Source organism: Theobroma cacao, chromosome 1 (assembly GCF_053813885.1).
Source record: "Theobroma cacao isolate CCN51 chromosome 1, ASM5381388v1, whole genome shotgun sequence".
NCBI classification, from domain to species: domain Eukaryota; kingdom Viridiplantae; phylum Streptophyta; class Magnoliopsida; order Malvales; family Malvaceae; genus Theobroma; species Theobroma cacao.
Window position 1 is genome coordinate 15,220,271 of NC_142639.1, and position 15,891 is coordinate 15,236,161.

General features: G+C 34.4%; 2 protein-coding genes across 2 annotated transcripts; one reads left to right on the top strand and one right to left on the bottom strand.

The window, feature by feature from the left end:
• The first annotated feature begins 1,523 nt into the window (after window positions 1-1,523).
• LOC18612614 (uncharacterized) lies at window positions 1,524-2,401 on the top strand. The gene is made up of 2 exons (XM_007049499.3): window positions 1,524-1,585; window positions 1,693-2,401. The coding sequence occupies exons 1-2, from the start codon at window positions 1,578-1,580 to the stop codon at window positions 2,249-2,251; spliced, it is 567 nt and encodes a 188-aa protein (XP_007049561.3). The 5' UTR covers window positions 1,524-1,577; the 3' UTR covers window positions 2,252-2,401.
• Window positions 2,402-8,583: 6,182 nt separating this feature from the next.
• On the bottom strand, window positions 8,584-11,650 carry LOC18612616 (Far-red impaired responsive (FAR1) family protein). The gene is made up of 3 exons (XM_007049501.3): window positions 11,470-11,650; window positions 10,901-11,355; window positions 8,584-9,074 (listed from the first exon to the last, which is right to left on the bottom strand). Coding segments are annotated over exons 1-3 (657 nt in total). The 5' UTR covers window positions 11,471-11,650; the 3' UTR covers window positions 8,584-8,873.
• Window positions 11,651-15,891: the final 4,241 nt, after the last annotated feature.

The following is a 15,891-nucleotide window of genomic DNA, read 5'->3' on the forward strand; positions in this document are numbered from 1 at the left end:
TCTTTTCTCTTTTCACAACCACTAATTATCAAGTATTATATGATGAAAGCAAGTTCACTTCAGATAGCTTGCAAGTGCTCATAGACAAGTTATGTTATCCGTAATAGGTATACATCGTTATCTATATTATACTAAATTGAAAAAAATATATCAATTTATCAACAACCCTACACATGTCAGGTTTTAAAATATTGCTACACATCATATTGAAAAAATGTTGTTATACGCCATGTTCAAAAAAACAAATTTTTACATGCCATTTTCAACCATTGTCCTACACATGTTCACTACACGCCATGTGCACAAATATGACGTTACACGCCATGCCATGTTCACTATATGTTTTACATGCCATGTGCAATAGAGCTGTTACATGCAGGCACGGCGTGTAACAACTTTAGGTAGTATTCTAATTCACAAACAAAGTTTAAGAAATGAATGGAGTCAGTTTTTCATCAACTTTATCGTTTTGTCAAGAGCATTAAACCCAATAATATACTTTGATGTCATTTCTGCTATTAGATCTGTATATAGATGACGATATAGCAAGATAGCGAGAAATAAATCAAAGCACAATGCCGATGGTGCTCAAATTAGAGAGACTTGGATGGCAATAGAAAGTTGAGAGATATGAAAGAGTTGGGATAGCTCAGAGACCTGATAAAGTTGAGATATTTGAGAGAGATAAGGGACCTCAAAGAGTTGAGATAACTAATAGAGAATTTAATTTCTCTGTATGGAAAAAAGAGGAAATCGCGAGATTAATTTCTCTAAAATGTCTTCAAGGGCAATTTGTCAACTATGATAAAAATTAGGTAAAAACAATTAACTTTATATTGATGACTATTTCTGAAATGAGCTTACCAGTTGAATTATTTTCCATAATTTTCTCTTTTTTATTTGGTGCAATATGAGCTTGCACTTGATTAAAATGTAAAAAAGTGGCATGCATTCAAATATAATTATTATTCCACATATGCTTTATGTGTTAATGTGTTATCACAAAGGTTAATCGTTAAATTTTTACTTGTTAAAAAATATTATTATTTTACTTTTTTCTTTAAACATATGTTTTGCTTTAGTTTTTGGCTAGATGCAAAAGATAAGAATAAAGTAGAGGGAAAAGAATACTCAACTTAAACATATGTAATAAAGTAAAATTCAAGAAGGATTATATCATAAGCGTGAAATAAATAGCATCTTAATCTTATTGTAGTGACTTTTTGTTGAAACAATGAGATAATCGAGATGCTCAATTTTCATATTTGTAAATTTATATATGTAGAATCTTCTAACAAATATGTATAATGCTTGAATGACAATGATTATGTAACTTTTCTAAAAGTGGTAGCTGGCGGTTCCTTTCCCTTCCGACTTTTCCCTTTAATATGTCTTTAACTTCTCTGGTTTATCATAGAATAAAAACAGCTATCCAACCTGAAGCCCCCTTTTTGCTTTTAGCACGGTAACTTGGGCAGTATTTTGCTTAAAATGCAAGGCATGAAATCTATAAAGAGTGAGACCCTTGCCTTGGGCAAACAAGGAGCAAATCAGTCTAAAGAAGAAGTATTTCAGCAATGCCGAGGTTGGCTTCTCAGTCTCATCTATATATGCGTTCTTTTTTCTTGTTAAGTCTATGCATTCTATGAATGATTTATTTTTCTCTCTTCCCATTTTTAATCACTTTTACAGTCAAAGCGATCCAGAAACAGGCGCAGACAAGTCCAAAGAACCAATAAACAATGTGAAAGAAATTCACCAGAAAGCGTTAGACGACCTTGTAAATGTAAACTCGCTCTTCACACTAGCCGTCTTCGTGGGCTTATCCCTCGCACGTCAAGGAGAGCGTAGCCTGGAGAACCGCACCGAGTGTGACGCTGGTCCGGAACATGCGAAGCGGCTCGTGGTAAACGAAGTGGCGTCATTTGCTTGCTTCCTCTTATCCAGCCTGGTAGCCAAGGCCCTGAAAATCCATGTCACTATCTGGGAAAAAAAAGACTTCAAGCGTCGCCATAACCAGATTATTAGGGGAATCCTGTTGTCGCTATCGGTGTGGGCTTCGGTTTTCGGGTGCATATTTCTAACCATTTCGATGGTTGATGTGATCCAAATTAAGGTGGGGAAGCTCGCCTGTGGGAGTGTTTATGCATGGAGGGCTACGGGAGCTCTGATTGCCATTGTGCTTCTTGCTCTATCTATTTACGTGCCCTTTATGATGAATGCAATATTTACTTCCGTCAAGTTTGTTTAAGTTTAAGAAACAAGCAATACCTGCCGAAGATGAATATATATGTTGTAAGTGTAGCAGCAGTAGTACTAGTACGGACTACGTACAAACTATACGTGCTAATTAATTAATAAATTTGTATGCTTACTGATAATAAAGAGGCATTAGAAGGAAGCCTTGACTCTACCTACTCTCCCTATTGTATACTAGATTTTTCTTACTTTTTGTATTTTCAAATATACTTGACTAGAAAACAAACAAACATATACTATAATTCCAAAAGCTTCTTTTAATAAATAACCTATTCACGTTATTCTATTGGAATAAAAAAATGTAAACAACATTTCAAGAAAATATAAAAATATCAAAAAATATAGTCACTATTATATAATATATATATACATATCAAACAAAAAATTAGATAAGACGACAAAATAACCTCAAATATCCAATTCTAACTCCAAAATGAAATTTAAAGAAAAATATAGAAATAAATATCAGTGGATTAGAACTTCTCTCATTTTCCACCACAAAGAATTTATTTATCAAGTGAACGAGATCAAAAGTCAATAAATAATCATAAAACCAGTATAACCATTGAAAAAATTATTCGTAATCTAAAGATTACAAATATTTGAAATTATTTTATTGTCATTTATTGTCAATATAGAAGTGCAAAATCTAATCACATTGAAAAAACTACATTATTTTATCAAATCTCTACACAAATCTCATACAAAAGTGATTTAATTATTTTCAAATCATTGTTTGAAAGAATATGAAAGGATTGAAATTAGTAAGATAATATCTTATGACTTTGTTATCCTTTCAATAAAAACATTTCATTGTTATTTAGTGTCAATATAGAAGTGCAAAACCTAATTACATTGAAAAATGACTATATTGTTTTATCAAACCCTATTTACAAATTTCAAATAAAAGTGATTTAACTGTTTTCTTTTTAAAAAAATTTTTTTTAAATCATTAATTAATAAAATATGAAAGGATTAAAATCAATATGACAATATATATGGATAATGATGGTGTGGTTAAAATGGGGAAGGGATCGGAGACATCGAATCCTTTGGTTGACATTGTTGGGAAGGATAATAGGTGTACGAGAAATGGGTATAAAATTGAAAAGGAAGGGTCGACGAAAATCTTGGAAGTGCTTTACGGAACAAGGAGAGCAGGCTTGAGGATCGAGAAAGTTTGGTTCCAGATGAAGAGAAGCCCACATGAATTTAGTTATCTTGAAGGAGGTTGAGGCCACGTGGGAGGTGAGCAAGAAGCTAGCTCTCGATTTCTAGGAGCAAAAGGAGTCACTAGTTAGAGTCTTCACCATTGTGGGCTTAGAAAGAAGGAATGAAGAGACAGGGCGGGTAGGAGGACTTCGTATTGCTCAGATTTAGGAGTAAGTATTCTTGGAGTGATGTTACTAATTTGGAACATTAAAGGGTTGGGAAGGGGTGAGAAGAGAAGGGCGACAAGAAGAATGATCAATGAGACCAAACCAAGCATAGAATTTTTGCAAAAGGCTAAATTGAAGAAATTCAATTGTAGTTTGTATGAAAATGTATTGGGTAGGGATACAATAAAAGGTCATTTTATGAGGTTGAAGGAAGGTCATGTGGTTTAATTAGTATTTGGTAGGAAGACTTTTTTGAATTGAAAGAGCATGTCGAAAATAAAAACTATATTCTATTTTTTAGGAAGGTTAAGAAAATCAATAGGAAGTGTGGATTTAGAAATATTTATACACACAATGATGAAGGTAAAAGGAAGCTACTTTGGGAATATTTGATGCTAGTGATTAAAGGGGTTAATGCTTGTGTGACATGGTGATTCTTTAGACCACTCACCGTGCGGCCCTAAACTAACCTTTACTTTGGTCTTCAAGTTTAAATTAGCTTAAGTATGCCTACCAACATCAGTCAAGGCCACATATATCCTCGAAGCAACACAAATGCATATGAATGCAAGCTCAACACACACACAACAATAAGCTCAAGGCACACAACACACAGCAATAAGCTTTAGGCGCCAAAGCACACACAGTAGGAGAATATTGAAAGAAAATGTCAAGAGAGATTGAGGGCAAAACAATAGTTCACTAATCAATCAGTCAGTCATGTACAAATGTGTTTGAGAGGGTATTCATAAGCAAAGGACCCCCAGATGGCTAACTCTACTGTGCACGTTTGAAAAAAGGGCCAAGGGTTGGCTCTTTTTTACTTATGAGCGAGAATTTTCCCCGCTAGGCAATCCTCTCGGTTGGGAACACTATGGAGCATTGTGTTGTCTCGTGCGCTGGCACGCCCATACGGTACTAGCTCATGAAACTAGCATGCCTGCAAGTGGGCCTACAGACTAACTTGATGTTGCAAGCAGTTTGACCCAATGGTGTGGGGTTTGGCTAGGGGGCTGCGGCCCTGGGCATTTAGGCTGTCTGGCTTGCTACTTGCTTGAGTGCCTAGCTTATCTGCTTAGGCAAGCAACCCTAGGGCTCGCAAGTGACCTTTTCACCCCACTCATGGCTTGTTTCCTGATGGTCTGGCACCTCAGATGGCCTTTCCTCGGCCTTTCGATCACGCGTCATGAGACACTTGGTGGTGTTTAGGGGGGACTTTAACATATTGAGAAATTGAAGGGAGATGGAAGTATGGCGATCTGCTTCTCAATTTGATGAGTTCATCAATGAATTACAGTAGGCTGATCTCATATTAGGAAAAACAATTTTACGTGGAGTTATAACATAGAAATGCTACTTGAAAGATTTCTTATTGAAGCAAACTTATTGAGGTGTTACAATAATTTATTACAAAACTGCTTGCGAAGGTCCATTTTTTATCACAACCAGATGCTATTGGGGGCCAAATGAGGTAAATTAAGGCGTAAAATCGTTCAAGTTTTTCAACTATTGAGTTGAAGAGAATAATTTCCATGAGGTAGTATGGGCAAATAAAGAACAAGGGGCCGAAGAGGCTTGATGTGTGGCAAGGTCTTAAAGAACTAAAGCCATTCATCAAGAAATGGCAGATAGTGAATTTTGAGGACATGTAAGAGAGAATTTGAAGCTTACAAGAGGAGATGCAGGAGTTAATTGTTGGAAGGCGAGTGTTAGAAGGGGGAATTACAAATAGGTGAAAAATAATAAAGTAAAGGGTAGAATTATGTGCACTTTGTTGAGTAGAAGAAATGGAATGGCAAAAGAAATACTGAGTGAATGGGGTACTTAAAAGGGATAGGAATATAAAGTTCTTTCATGCAAAGGAAGAAGATTTATTATATTGAGAAAGTCAAAGTTCTTGACAAAATAGTTAATGATTTGATGTCTTAAGAGTGAGTGGCCAAGCGTTTTAAGAACATGTATAATCATAATGCGGTGGTTAAGTTGCAAGATTTGAGTTACAGCTTCAAAAAACTAAAAGAGGGGTCGGTATCCTTTTTGGAGAAACCGTTCACTTAAAAGAGGTTTGGGAGCCTATTAACAGATGCAAAATAAAGCACTTGAATTGGGTGGGTATAATCTGAATTTTTTTCAAAAGCCAGTGGTTAGTGAAAAGGGTGAGATGATGGAGTTTATGGGTGATTTTTGTAGTAATTGTACGTTGAAGGAAAATGTTAATGCCTCTTTCATAACAATTTTTTGCTATCGCTCTTTTATAACCTTTATTTCAAAGATTACCAACCCCACAAATTCAAGTGAAAATAGGCTAATTAGTTTGGTGGGAAACTTTTACAAAATTACTACTAAACTTTTGACAAATCGATTAAGACAAATTATTGGGGAGGTAATTAATAATAACATGTTCGTTTTAATTAAAAAGAGGTAGCTTATTGATTGTGCTTTTATTGTGAATGAAATGATTGACTTCTTGATAAAGGAGTGTATCGGTGAGTTGTTGCTCAAAGTGAATTTTGAGAAAGTTTATAATAGCGTTAATTAAGAATTATTGGATTTGGCTATTATAGGGTAAAGTGAAAAAGGTGATGAAAGAGTGCCTTTTGATTATGTTAGTCTCAATATTAGTGAATGGGACACCAACGAGTCAATTTAAGATGCAAAAAGGATTAAGACAAGGTTGTTCATTATCATTGCTCCTATCAACATTGTTGTTGATGCCATTAGTAGTATGAGTATAAAGTAGAGGAAGCCCATTTGTGCAAGCGTATCTCAATAGGGAAATGGAGTTAGAATCTTGCATTTACAATGTGCCAATGATATAATGATTTTTTTCAACTTGGAACTTGATAGGTTGTTAAATGTTAGGAGAATTATATTAAGGTATTTTTTGATTATTTTGAAGCTTAAAATTAATTTCCAGAAGAGTAACTTTATTGGCATCGGTGTACACATGCAATCAATTGGGGTTAGGGTAGAGAAATTATCATGCAAGGTTTGAAATATCCTTCCTTCTAACTTGGGTCTATTTTTAGATACTAATCAACTCTTTAAAGATTTGGAAACTGGTAATAGAGCTAGACTAGTAAGGTGGAAATTATGCAAGTCATTATCCATTAGGGATTGGGGGTGACTCTATTGTGGTTGGTTATGGTGAGCTTCCCTCTATTCTATACATTTTTATTTTAAATTTCTCAATGGGTGAAGGATGAGCTTGAAAGGATACAAAGGAAGTTTTTATGGTGTGGGTTGCTTCGATTATTTACAATTCGATCATTTCAAATCCAAAGTTATTCGAGTTTGGCACTTAGGTTATTTGGGTTTAAATTATTTTAGGGTCAAGTTATTGGCTTTTAAAGTAAAATCAATTTATATTTAGATTGTTTCAATTAGTGATTCGAATTTAGGTCAATTCAGGTTTTTGGTCATTTTGGATTTAGGTTACTTCGGGTATAGATCTTTTTGGGTTTAAATCATTTTGAGTTTAAGTTAGAGAAATTCGAGTTGTTAATTTTTCCTAATCAAATCGGGTTAGGTCATGTTGGAATTTGGACAAATCAAAAAGTTTTACAGATTTAAATCAATTTTACTAGCTTTAATTTCAGTTGTAATTTTATAATTGAGCAAAGAAAATATAGTTTTATAGCAAGCAACTCGTGCTTTTATATAATAAAAAGATAGTAACATAAATAAAAAAGAAGGCATAATGCTCAAACAAGCTATTAAACTATTTAAAAAAATTCAAATAAGGTTTTATTTTTTTATTGCGTTGAATCAAACTTTTATATTTTTTTTGTATCAAATAAGCCCTTATAATTAATGATTGATTAATTGTCATTGGTTAAAATGTTACTTATCATTTTATATCCACATAACACTGACATGAGGTTGATGTGAAAGATAAAAAATATCACATGGTCATTTTATCATGTTAAATTAATATATCATGTCATCATCAATTATGATATGTCAATATGTCACATCATCATTAATTATAATATGTTAGCATATCATGTCAATACTACACGATATAGAATGACAAATGACATTTTGATTAAGTCAAATATTAGTTATAAAGACTTATTTAACTCAAAATAAAAATATAAAATTTATTTGATTCAAAATAAAATTATAAAAGCTTCATTGATCGTGATAACAGTATAAAAACTTATTTGAATTTTCCTAAATAATACATTGAGATAAAAAAATGTGAGACTTAGAAAACCCAAACCTTATAGGTTCAAAAAAGGAGTCCAGATTGAAAGTAAGAGTTTGGCATTAGGAATAATAAAAAAGAAAAAAAATGGAACAAGTGGCAGAGAAACTGCTTGAAGAAGAACGAATATTATAAATGGACACTTGCTAAGTCATGGTTATTTGACGAAGTGAAAATAAACCCTATCATCTCTGATGGATAGAAACTCCTAGTTGCTTTCGATATTGTTACTACCTACTCTCTTGCCTTCATTCCTAGTATATCTGCTTTCTACAAGTTGAATACTTGAGATTTCAGAGTGATTTAAACAATTAGTGAAACCAAATTCAATTCAACTTATAGAAAACCTTTTTTACTACAAACGCATAAATAAGGTGTATGGTGTTCTAAATTTTCAAAATTTTAATTTTAATTTAAAAAAAAAAATTATGAACCAAAGTTTTTCCAAAAATCCTAACGTGATAAATATTAAATGAAGTTTTCTTATATTCTCACTTTACTCTTCTATAATTCATAAATCGAACAGAAATTTTTTTTTCACATTCATCTTTTTATTTGATTCAACTTTTTCTCTTAAAAATTATTTCATTTTTATCTTTTTTATTTTTAATTATTTAAAAATTATTTTATACATTTCTTTCATTTTAAAACTTATGATTTCATTTAATAAAGTTTAGTCATTCATATGAAATTTTTACATTTTATAGTACTTCTTTATTAACTTTGCCAAAATGATGTGTTAATTTCTCTTTACTCAAACAACACTTCTTACAGGATTGTCACTCCGGCCAAACAGACCCTTAGAGCTTGAACACTTAAAAGCAAACAGACCCTTGGAGCCTGAACACTAAACATCGCACTAATTTTAAACGTTCATTTTCTTACAAGAACATGATGATTCACCTCAGCCTACATGATAAATGCCCATCTTCTCACTCGAGAAAACAAAAAGGGCAAAAAGAAGCTAGATTACAAGCCACTCTTCGGGGAGCAAACAGTATGTGAAAGAAATTGTATCAGCACTATTAACTCTGCGAAAGTGCCACCCGCTTTGACTCGATTTCCCTTACACTTTGAACAATATCATCAATGCTCCTTGATAGCTGATTTGAATGCTCCTCCATTTCTCGTAATACCATATCAAGCTGCTCCTGAAATGCTGCAGAACGCTTTCGCTCCCGTTGTAACTCAGCTGTCAATTCTCGAATCTTTACATCTTTCTCATCCTAGAAAGTGCATGTGAGAGAGAAGTAAAATAAATGGCATGGTTAATTTGTCCAATAGACTATGGATCTTTAAGGATAGCAAAGGCCAAAAGAATTCCAACTTGAAAACACCTAAACCAAAAAAAGGAGATTGGCGTGACCATCTTCAGGTCTAAATTTCAAGTTGGTGGAGACATACAAGCACACAAATATTACAACTGAACCCATAATTGCTCAATCAGTAAGAAAATAGCAATCCACTCAAGCAATTCAAGTTAATCGGACTATCTACAGGTTTTGCATGCAAGACTCAGAAGCTGTTGAAGCTGAATTTTCAGCTCTTCTGTCAGCGCATTGAAGAAAAATATTTATAACTGCTCTAATTTCATACACTAGATTAAAAAGCAAAAGAAATGACATCCTTAGGTCCATATGTAAAATTTTAACAGCATTCTCAGAGCTGCAAAGCATCTCTGAAATAGCCAACTCAGGTTTTAAATCCAAGTACCAACTTGTTGGCCACATGCTCCCACTTAAATCATCTAATGTATTCCCTCAAAGACATTGGACTACGCATGCAATGCAGTTATCTATGAATCGATCTTCCTGGGAATGTGAGAAAAATTCAAAAGTCTTATCAATGGCAAAGTAACACCTACAATAGATACAATTTTATGAACATAAGAAGTGGCTCCAAGTCAGAGAAACAGCTCAAAGTCAGGTAAATGAATATGGCACAGAAATCTTATCTTGTCTGTAATAACAAATTAAGGTGAGCCAGTCTCAAGCAAGTTGTTCAACAGTAAAATCTTCCCCAATGAGCTTGTTCAATAAAAAGAAACTGATAGACAGCAAGTGGTTGCAGAACTTCAAGCTCAAATTTTAAAGCTTATTTAAATTGGTGCTCTCTGATACTTTCCAGCCAAATAGCTACCATTTACGGAATATGTAGCTCTAGAAGTCCACCTTCTTCCTCCAGCATCTTAAAATCCCTAGTTCTGGAAATTGTATCAATATCTTTAGGTGAGTCCCCCACAGCTAGTTGTAATGTTGAAAATCTTCATGCTCTCTGAACTACATCTAACTTCTTAAAGCTTCAGTTAAATGGGTTTTGCACAAGTCCCTGATCAACCTACATGTTCACCTAAATTAGCTGACCCTGCAGGAGTTTTTCGCTATACCAACCTCACTTGTAAAAACAGAAATTGACCCAATTTTGAAGGCCTTTCTTGAAGGCTTAAGAACAGTGAGAATCATACTTCTTCAAACTTTCACAGATACAAGGAAAGATCATTAGTAATGTTCCAGGGCTTTGATTTAGAGTATTGCTCTTACTTAGGATATTACTTTGTCCTGACTGATACCTAGTTCTAGTTGTAAGAATTATTTGTGTTGCTACATTGCCAGTTTGAATTCTTGTAACTTGATTATCAAATATGATTTGATGTAAGTTCCTATTTTAAGGCATGGGATCATATTTCAATAGTCCTATTTTCTAAATAATTTGCCTCATTCTGTAATTAATCTTTACATACTCTTCACTGACTCTGGAATTGAGATGTAAACCCCACTTAAGTCTTTGCAGTCCTTAAACACCAAAAAAAACTCTCCTGCTCTATATCACCTAATTTTCAATTTTATTGAGTTTTGTCTACAAAAAGACTACAATACATTTACATTCACCAATACTGTTTCAATTTCACACTGTTATAAAACCAACTTACCTACAACACTTCTTACCAATTCCACCCATTATAAATTTATAATCAGTTAATTACTTACAGAATCCATTTCTTACCGAGGCAAATCATATTCTTAAAGAGAAAAGAAAAAAGAAGAAAACTTACCGGTGTTTGCGACAAGAGCATGCTTCTCCGACCACTGGTAGGAATAGGAACCAGCTGATGATTATGTTCTTTAACAAACCTCGTAACCACCCATTTACCAGTCTTTTCTTTCTTTACCACTATCATTGCTTTACACCCTTCTCTTGTAATGGCTCTAGGCTTTCTATTTTCACTTCTACGAGGCCTTAGCTTTCGAAACCCTTCTTTATTACAGACGAGTCGACGCCAAACCACTTTCCCGTCACGCATTGAACGGCGAAACGCATCCACACGCATGATGAATCCGACACGTGTGGCGTAGGCATCGTAAAACACTTTAGCTGCTTCTTCCGATTCAAATTCCATTCCGACGTACGGTTCCTCATCGGAAGTTCCTTCCGTTGTATCTAACTCTTTTCCATCTGAAATTTGGACTGTTTCATTTTCAGCTTCTTCAATGGAAGGATTTTCATCCACTGGTAAAAGAGGGAAAAGAAAGAAAGAAAGAAATTGATCAAGGCTTAATTAAAGTGCTTCATTTTTAGAATCGTATTGGATATTGAAATATAAGGAAGAGAGAAAGGACTTACTGGATTGAAGATCCAAGGTGAAATCCAGTGAAGCGCAGGGCACGGCGTAGTGAATTTTTGGGTTTAAACAGAGGCTTTGAAGTGAAAAGTACAAAAGGGAGAACGGAGTTGACGAAAGGGTCGGCTTCGATGCCTTGCGAGAGAGTTCCAAGCCGGTACACGCGAGCTACCTAAACAGATTTTGCTCTGCGCAGTTAAATTGTGCCACCCTCACACACTTCCAAAAATAAAATTTAATTGAAAAAAAACCCCTTTAAAATTCTCAAAAAAGGGAAATAAAAATAACAATTCACAAAAAAAATAGAAAAAATAAATAAAATATGTTTTAATTGAATAAATAATTAAGTTCAGTAACTCGAAAACTACGTTCTAATTGTTCTGATTAGTTATTCTAATTGTACCGAATTAGGGATTGTAGAAAGAGAAAAAAAAAATTATTATCAACCAATTGCATACCTCCACGTGGATTTAATAACCATGTAATTAATTAGAAAATAATTAATTTATTTGTTAGACATATAGTTAAATCAATCTCCCTATTGGTAGATAATATTTATTTTTTAGACCAATCAAAAAATTAGTTATTGGTCATCCAATTTATCTCTAAATAAATCAAGATAATTACGAGATAATATTCATATTTTTTACCAATCAAAAATTAGTTGTTAGTTATCCAATTTATCTCTAAATAAATCAAGATAATTTAGAGATAATATTCATATTTTTGACCAATCAAAATTTAATTATTGGTCATTTAATTTATCTCTAATAATTGTATTAATTTAGAGATAAAAGTCAAATTGGATTATTTAATTTATCTCTAAATAAATTGAGATAATTTAGAGATAATACTTAACTTCAGCCAATCAAAAATTAAGGACTCAAAGTTTGGCCAATCAAAAGACTTTTAATGAGACATCATGATTTATCTCTAAATAAATTAAAATAATTTAGAGATAATTCAAATAGATTACATTCTCATCAAAGTCTCTCACCAAACATTATAAATAGGGGCTCCCCCTAGCCATTTTCATTCATTCAGAGGCATTTGAAGATTCAGAGGCATTCAAAGATTCGGAGGCATACGAAGATTCGGAGCATTCGAAGATTGAGAGCATTTCAGAGATCAAGAAGAATAGAAGATTTCTGAAGTGAAGATCAAGATATCAAGCGAAGTTCGTGATCAAGATATTGTGTTCGTGATCAAGATTAAGTCGTGAAGACCCTTGAAGCGAAGATCAAGTGTTCGTGATCAAGACTAAGTCGTAAAGACCCTTGATGCGAAGATCAAGCAAGTTCGTGATCAAGACTAAGTCATGAAGATCCTTGAAGCTAAGATCAAGTATTCGTGATCAAGACTAAGTTGTGAAGACCCTTGATGTAAAGATCAAGCACGTTCGTGATCAAGACTAAGTCGTGAAGACCCTTGACGCGAAGATCAAGACTAAGTCGTGAAGACCCTTGACATAAAGATCAAGCACATTCATGATCAAGACTAAGTCCAAGTTTATGACTCTTGAAGACAAATTCAAGAAATTAATCAAAGGAATTTCCAAAGATCATCACTCACTTCATCAAATATTTGTATTTGTCTCATAATTTTCAAGTCAAAAAATCTCAACGAGAAATTTGTGTGTACAAATTTTTGGCACACCCAGTGGGACTATCTCTGCCTCTCATCTTCTTTCTTCAAGCAAATCTTCAAATATCTCCAAGTTGAAATGGCTCCTAAGAAGAATCTCGCCAACAAACCTACTATCAAGCCTGCTAGAGCGAATCCTGCAGTCTTTCCAACCTCATCATCAAGCACATATGTTCCAACACATCCATATGGTACTCAAAGAAAGACAGAAGCTCTTACTAAATTGTATGAGCAAACTCTCCCAGTCCTTAACCAAAATCCTTTGTATGATACTTCTTCCTCAAGTTCCAAAAAAGTCCCTACTATGCAACTTGCCTCCTCTAAAGGATCAAGTACCAATCAACTCAAGGAATATGATGGCTACTCAAGCAGTAGCTCTGTTTCATCATCCCCTCACCAAAGTTTTTCGTCAAAAGTCGATTCTAGAATGATGGTTATCATGACAACCGGAACAACATCTCTAGAAGAACAAGTCGCACTTCTTGCGAAGACTGTGGAATCTCTGACAACAAGCATCAGAGAAAATGATGAACAAATTACCTCAATGATGGCAAAAATCAGTAGCCTTACTAGAAAAGCACTAATGGATCTTGGTCAAAATCAACGCCAAGATAATGAGGAGAATTCCACTACAAAAGTGGAAAATAATCTCCAACAAAAATTTAATGAAGCAGTCACCACCAATTAATTGAAGGAACTCATCAAAGAAGCCATCAAGGAACAGGTGGAAAGTGTCACTCAACCTTCATACACATATGCCAAGCCAAATTCTCAAAGGATTGATCACATGAGGATGCCACCAAACTATCAGCCACAAAAGTTCCAACAGTTTGACAGTAAAGGAAATCCTCGTCAACATGTTGCACACTTCATAGAAACTTGTAATAACGCCGGCACTTATGGTGATCTTATGGTGAAACAGTTTGTTCGCTATTTAAAAGGCAATGCCTTTGATTGGTACACAGACTTGAGCCTAGGATGATTGATAATTGGGAGCAATTAGAACGTGAGTTCCTTAATCGCTTTTATAACACTCGACTTGTGGTAACATGATTGAACTCACAAGTTCGCGCCAATGGAAAGATGAGCCTGTGATTGATTATATCCATAGGTGGAGAAATCTCAGTCTTAATTGCAATGAGCGACTGTCTGAGTCCTCAGCTCTTGATATGTGCATCCAAGGGATAATTGGGGGTTACGCTATATTCTTCAAGGCATTAAGCCTAAGACTTTTGAGAAATTAGCTACTCGCACTCATGACATGGAATTAAGCATGTCAGCAGCTGGAAATCAAGGACCTCCAGTGCAAGAGCCAAAGAAAGGTAAGCAAGATGTCCTTAAAGGGGGCAAAGCTTTGGCAAATAAGGGTGAAGGAAAACAGTCTATGACTGTAAATACCAAGCTTATCAAGGTGAATGCCAATTCAAAGAAAACCTAAGAAACAAAGTTGGGTCCCTCACAAGATAAAAAGAAAGTGTCTTTGAAAGAAAGACAAGAGAAAAAGTATCCTTTCCCTGACTCAGATATCGCAGGAATGTTGGAAGAACTTCTGAAAGCTAAGCTCATCCAATTGCCAGAGATGAAGCGACTAGAAGAAGCTGATCAAGTAAATGACTCCAACTACTATAAGTACCATCGTTTAATTAGTCACCCCATTGAAAATGTTCTGTCTTAAAAGACAAAATCATGGGTTTATACCAGGATTGGAAAATTGAGTTTGAAGAAGAAACGATTACAGCAAATGTAGCATCAACAACAAGCATTCTTTCCCCACTTAATGTATAGAGCAAGATAAAGTTCAGATCCTTCGACTATATAATGTTGACTCCGAACGTAAAAGAAACATCCAATCCTCAATATAATGGGGGCAAAGCTTGTGGTTTTACAAATGAGGATCTAGATAATGAAGGATGGATCCTCGTTACTCATCGAAGAAAAGGAAAGAAAAGTCTTCCCAAGAAGATGTAAGCGCCAAAAAGATCCAAAATGGTGAAACAGCCATCTAGGAAGATGATGTTGAAAGCAATGCCAATAAAAATAAGTATGGGTAAGTGTGAAAATTCGATGGTGCAAAGGCCTAGAAGACTAATCACCTTGAATGATTTTATGCCAATGCAATTCAAAAATCAAAATCCAATTCCCACATCATGTTTCCAAATTGATGAAGACGTTGGGAATGAAGAAAAAATAAAGTTCAATTCTAATTCCTCTTATGGTGCAAAAATTACATTTTCTGATGAAGACTTATTATTGGGGTCTACCCCTCATAATCGAACTCTTTTTGTTCAGGGATATAGTCGTGAACAAAAGATCAATCAAATCCAAATAGATGATGGATCTGCTGTCAACTTACTCCCACTAAAAAAAATGAAAGAGATTAGGATTCCTCTTGATGAATTATCGAAGAGTCGCTTGATGATCCAAGGTTTTAATCTTGAAGGGCAAAGAGCTATAGGAAAAGTTAAACTTCAACTGTTCATTGATTATACGAAATCCAATCCATTATTTCATGTGATTGATGCTAACACAACATATAACATGTTGTTAGGGCGACTTTGGATACATCAAAATGGTGTAGTATCGTTAACACTCCATCAATGCTTCAAACATTATAGAAATTGTCAGATGAAGACAGTCATAGCAGATGCTAAGCCATTTACTACAGCAGAAGCACATTTGGCTGATGCTAAGTTCTATTTGGAATGTACTTTTGTAGAAGAGGTACAATCTAAAGGCAATCAAGGAAATGATGAAGGACAATCATCAAAGGAAAAGGGAAA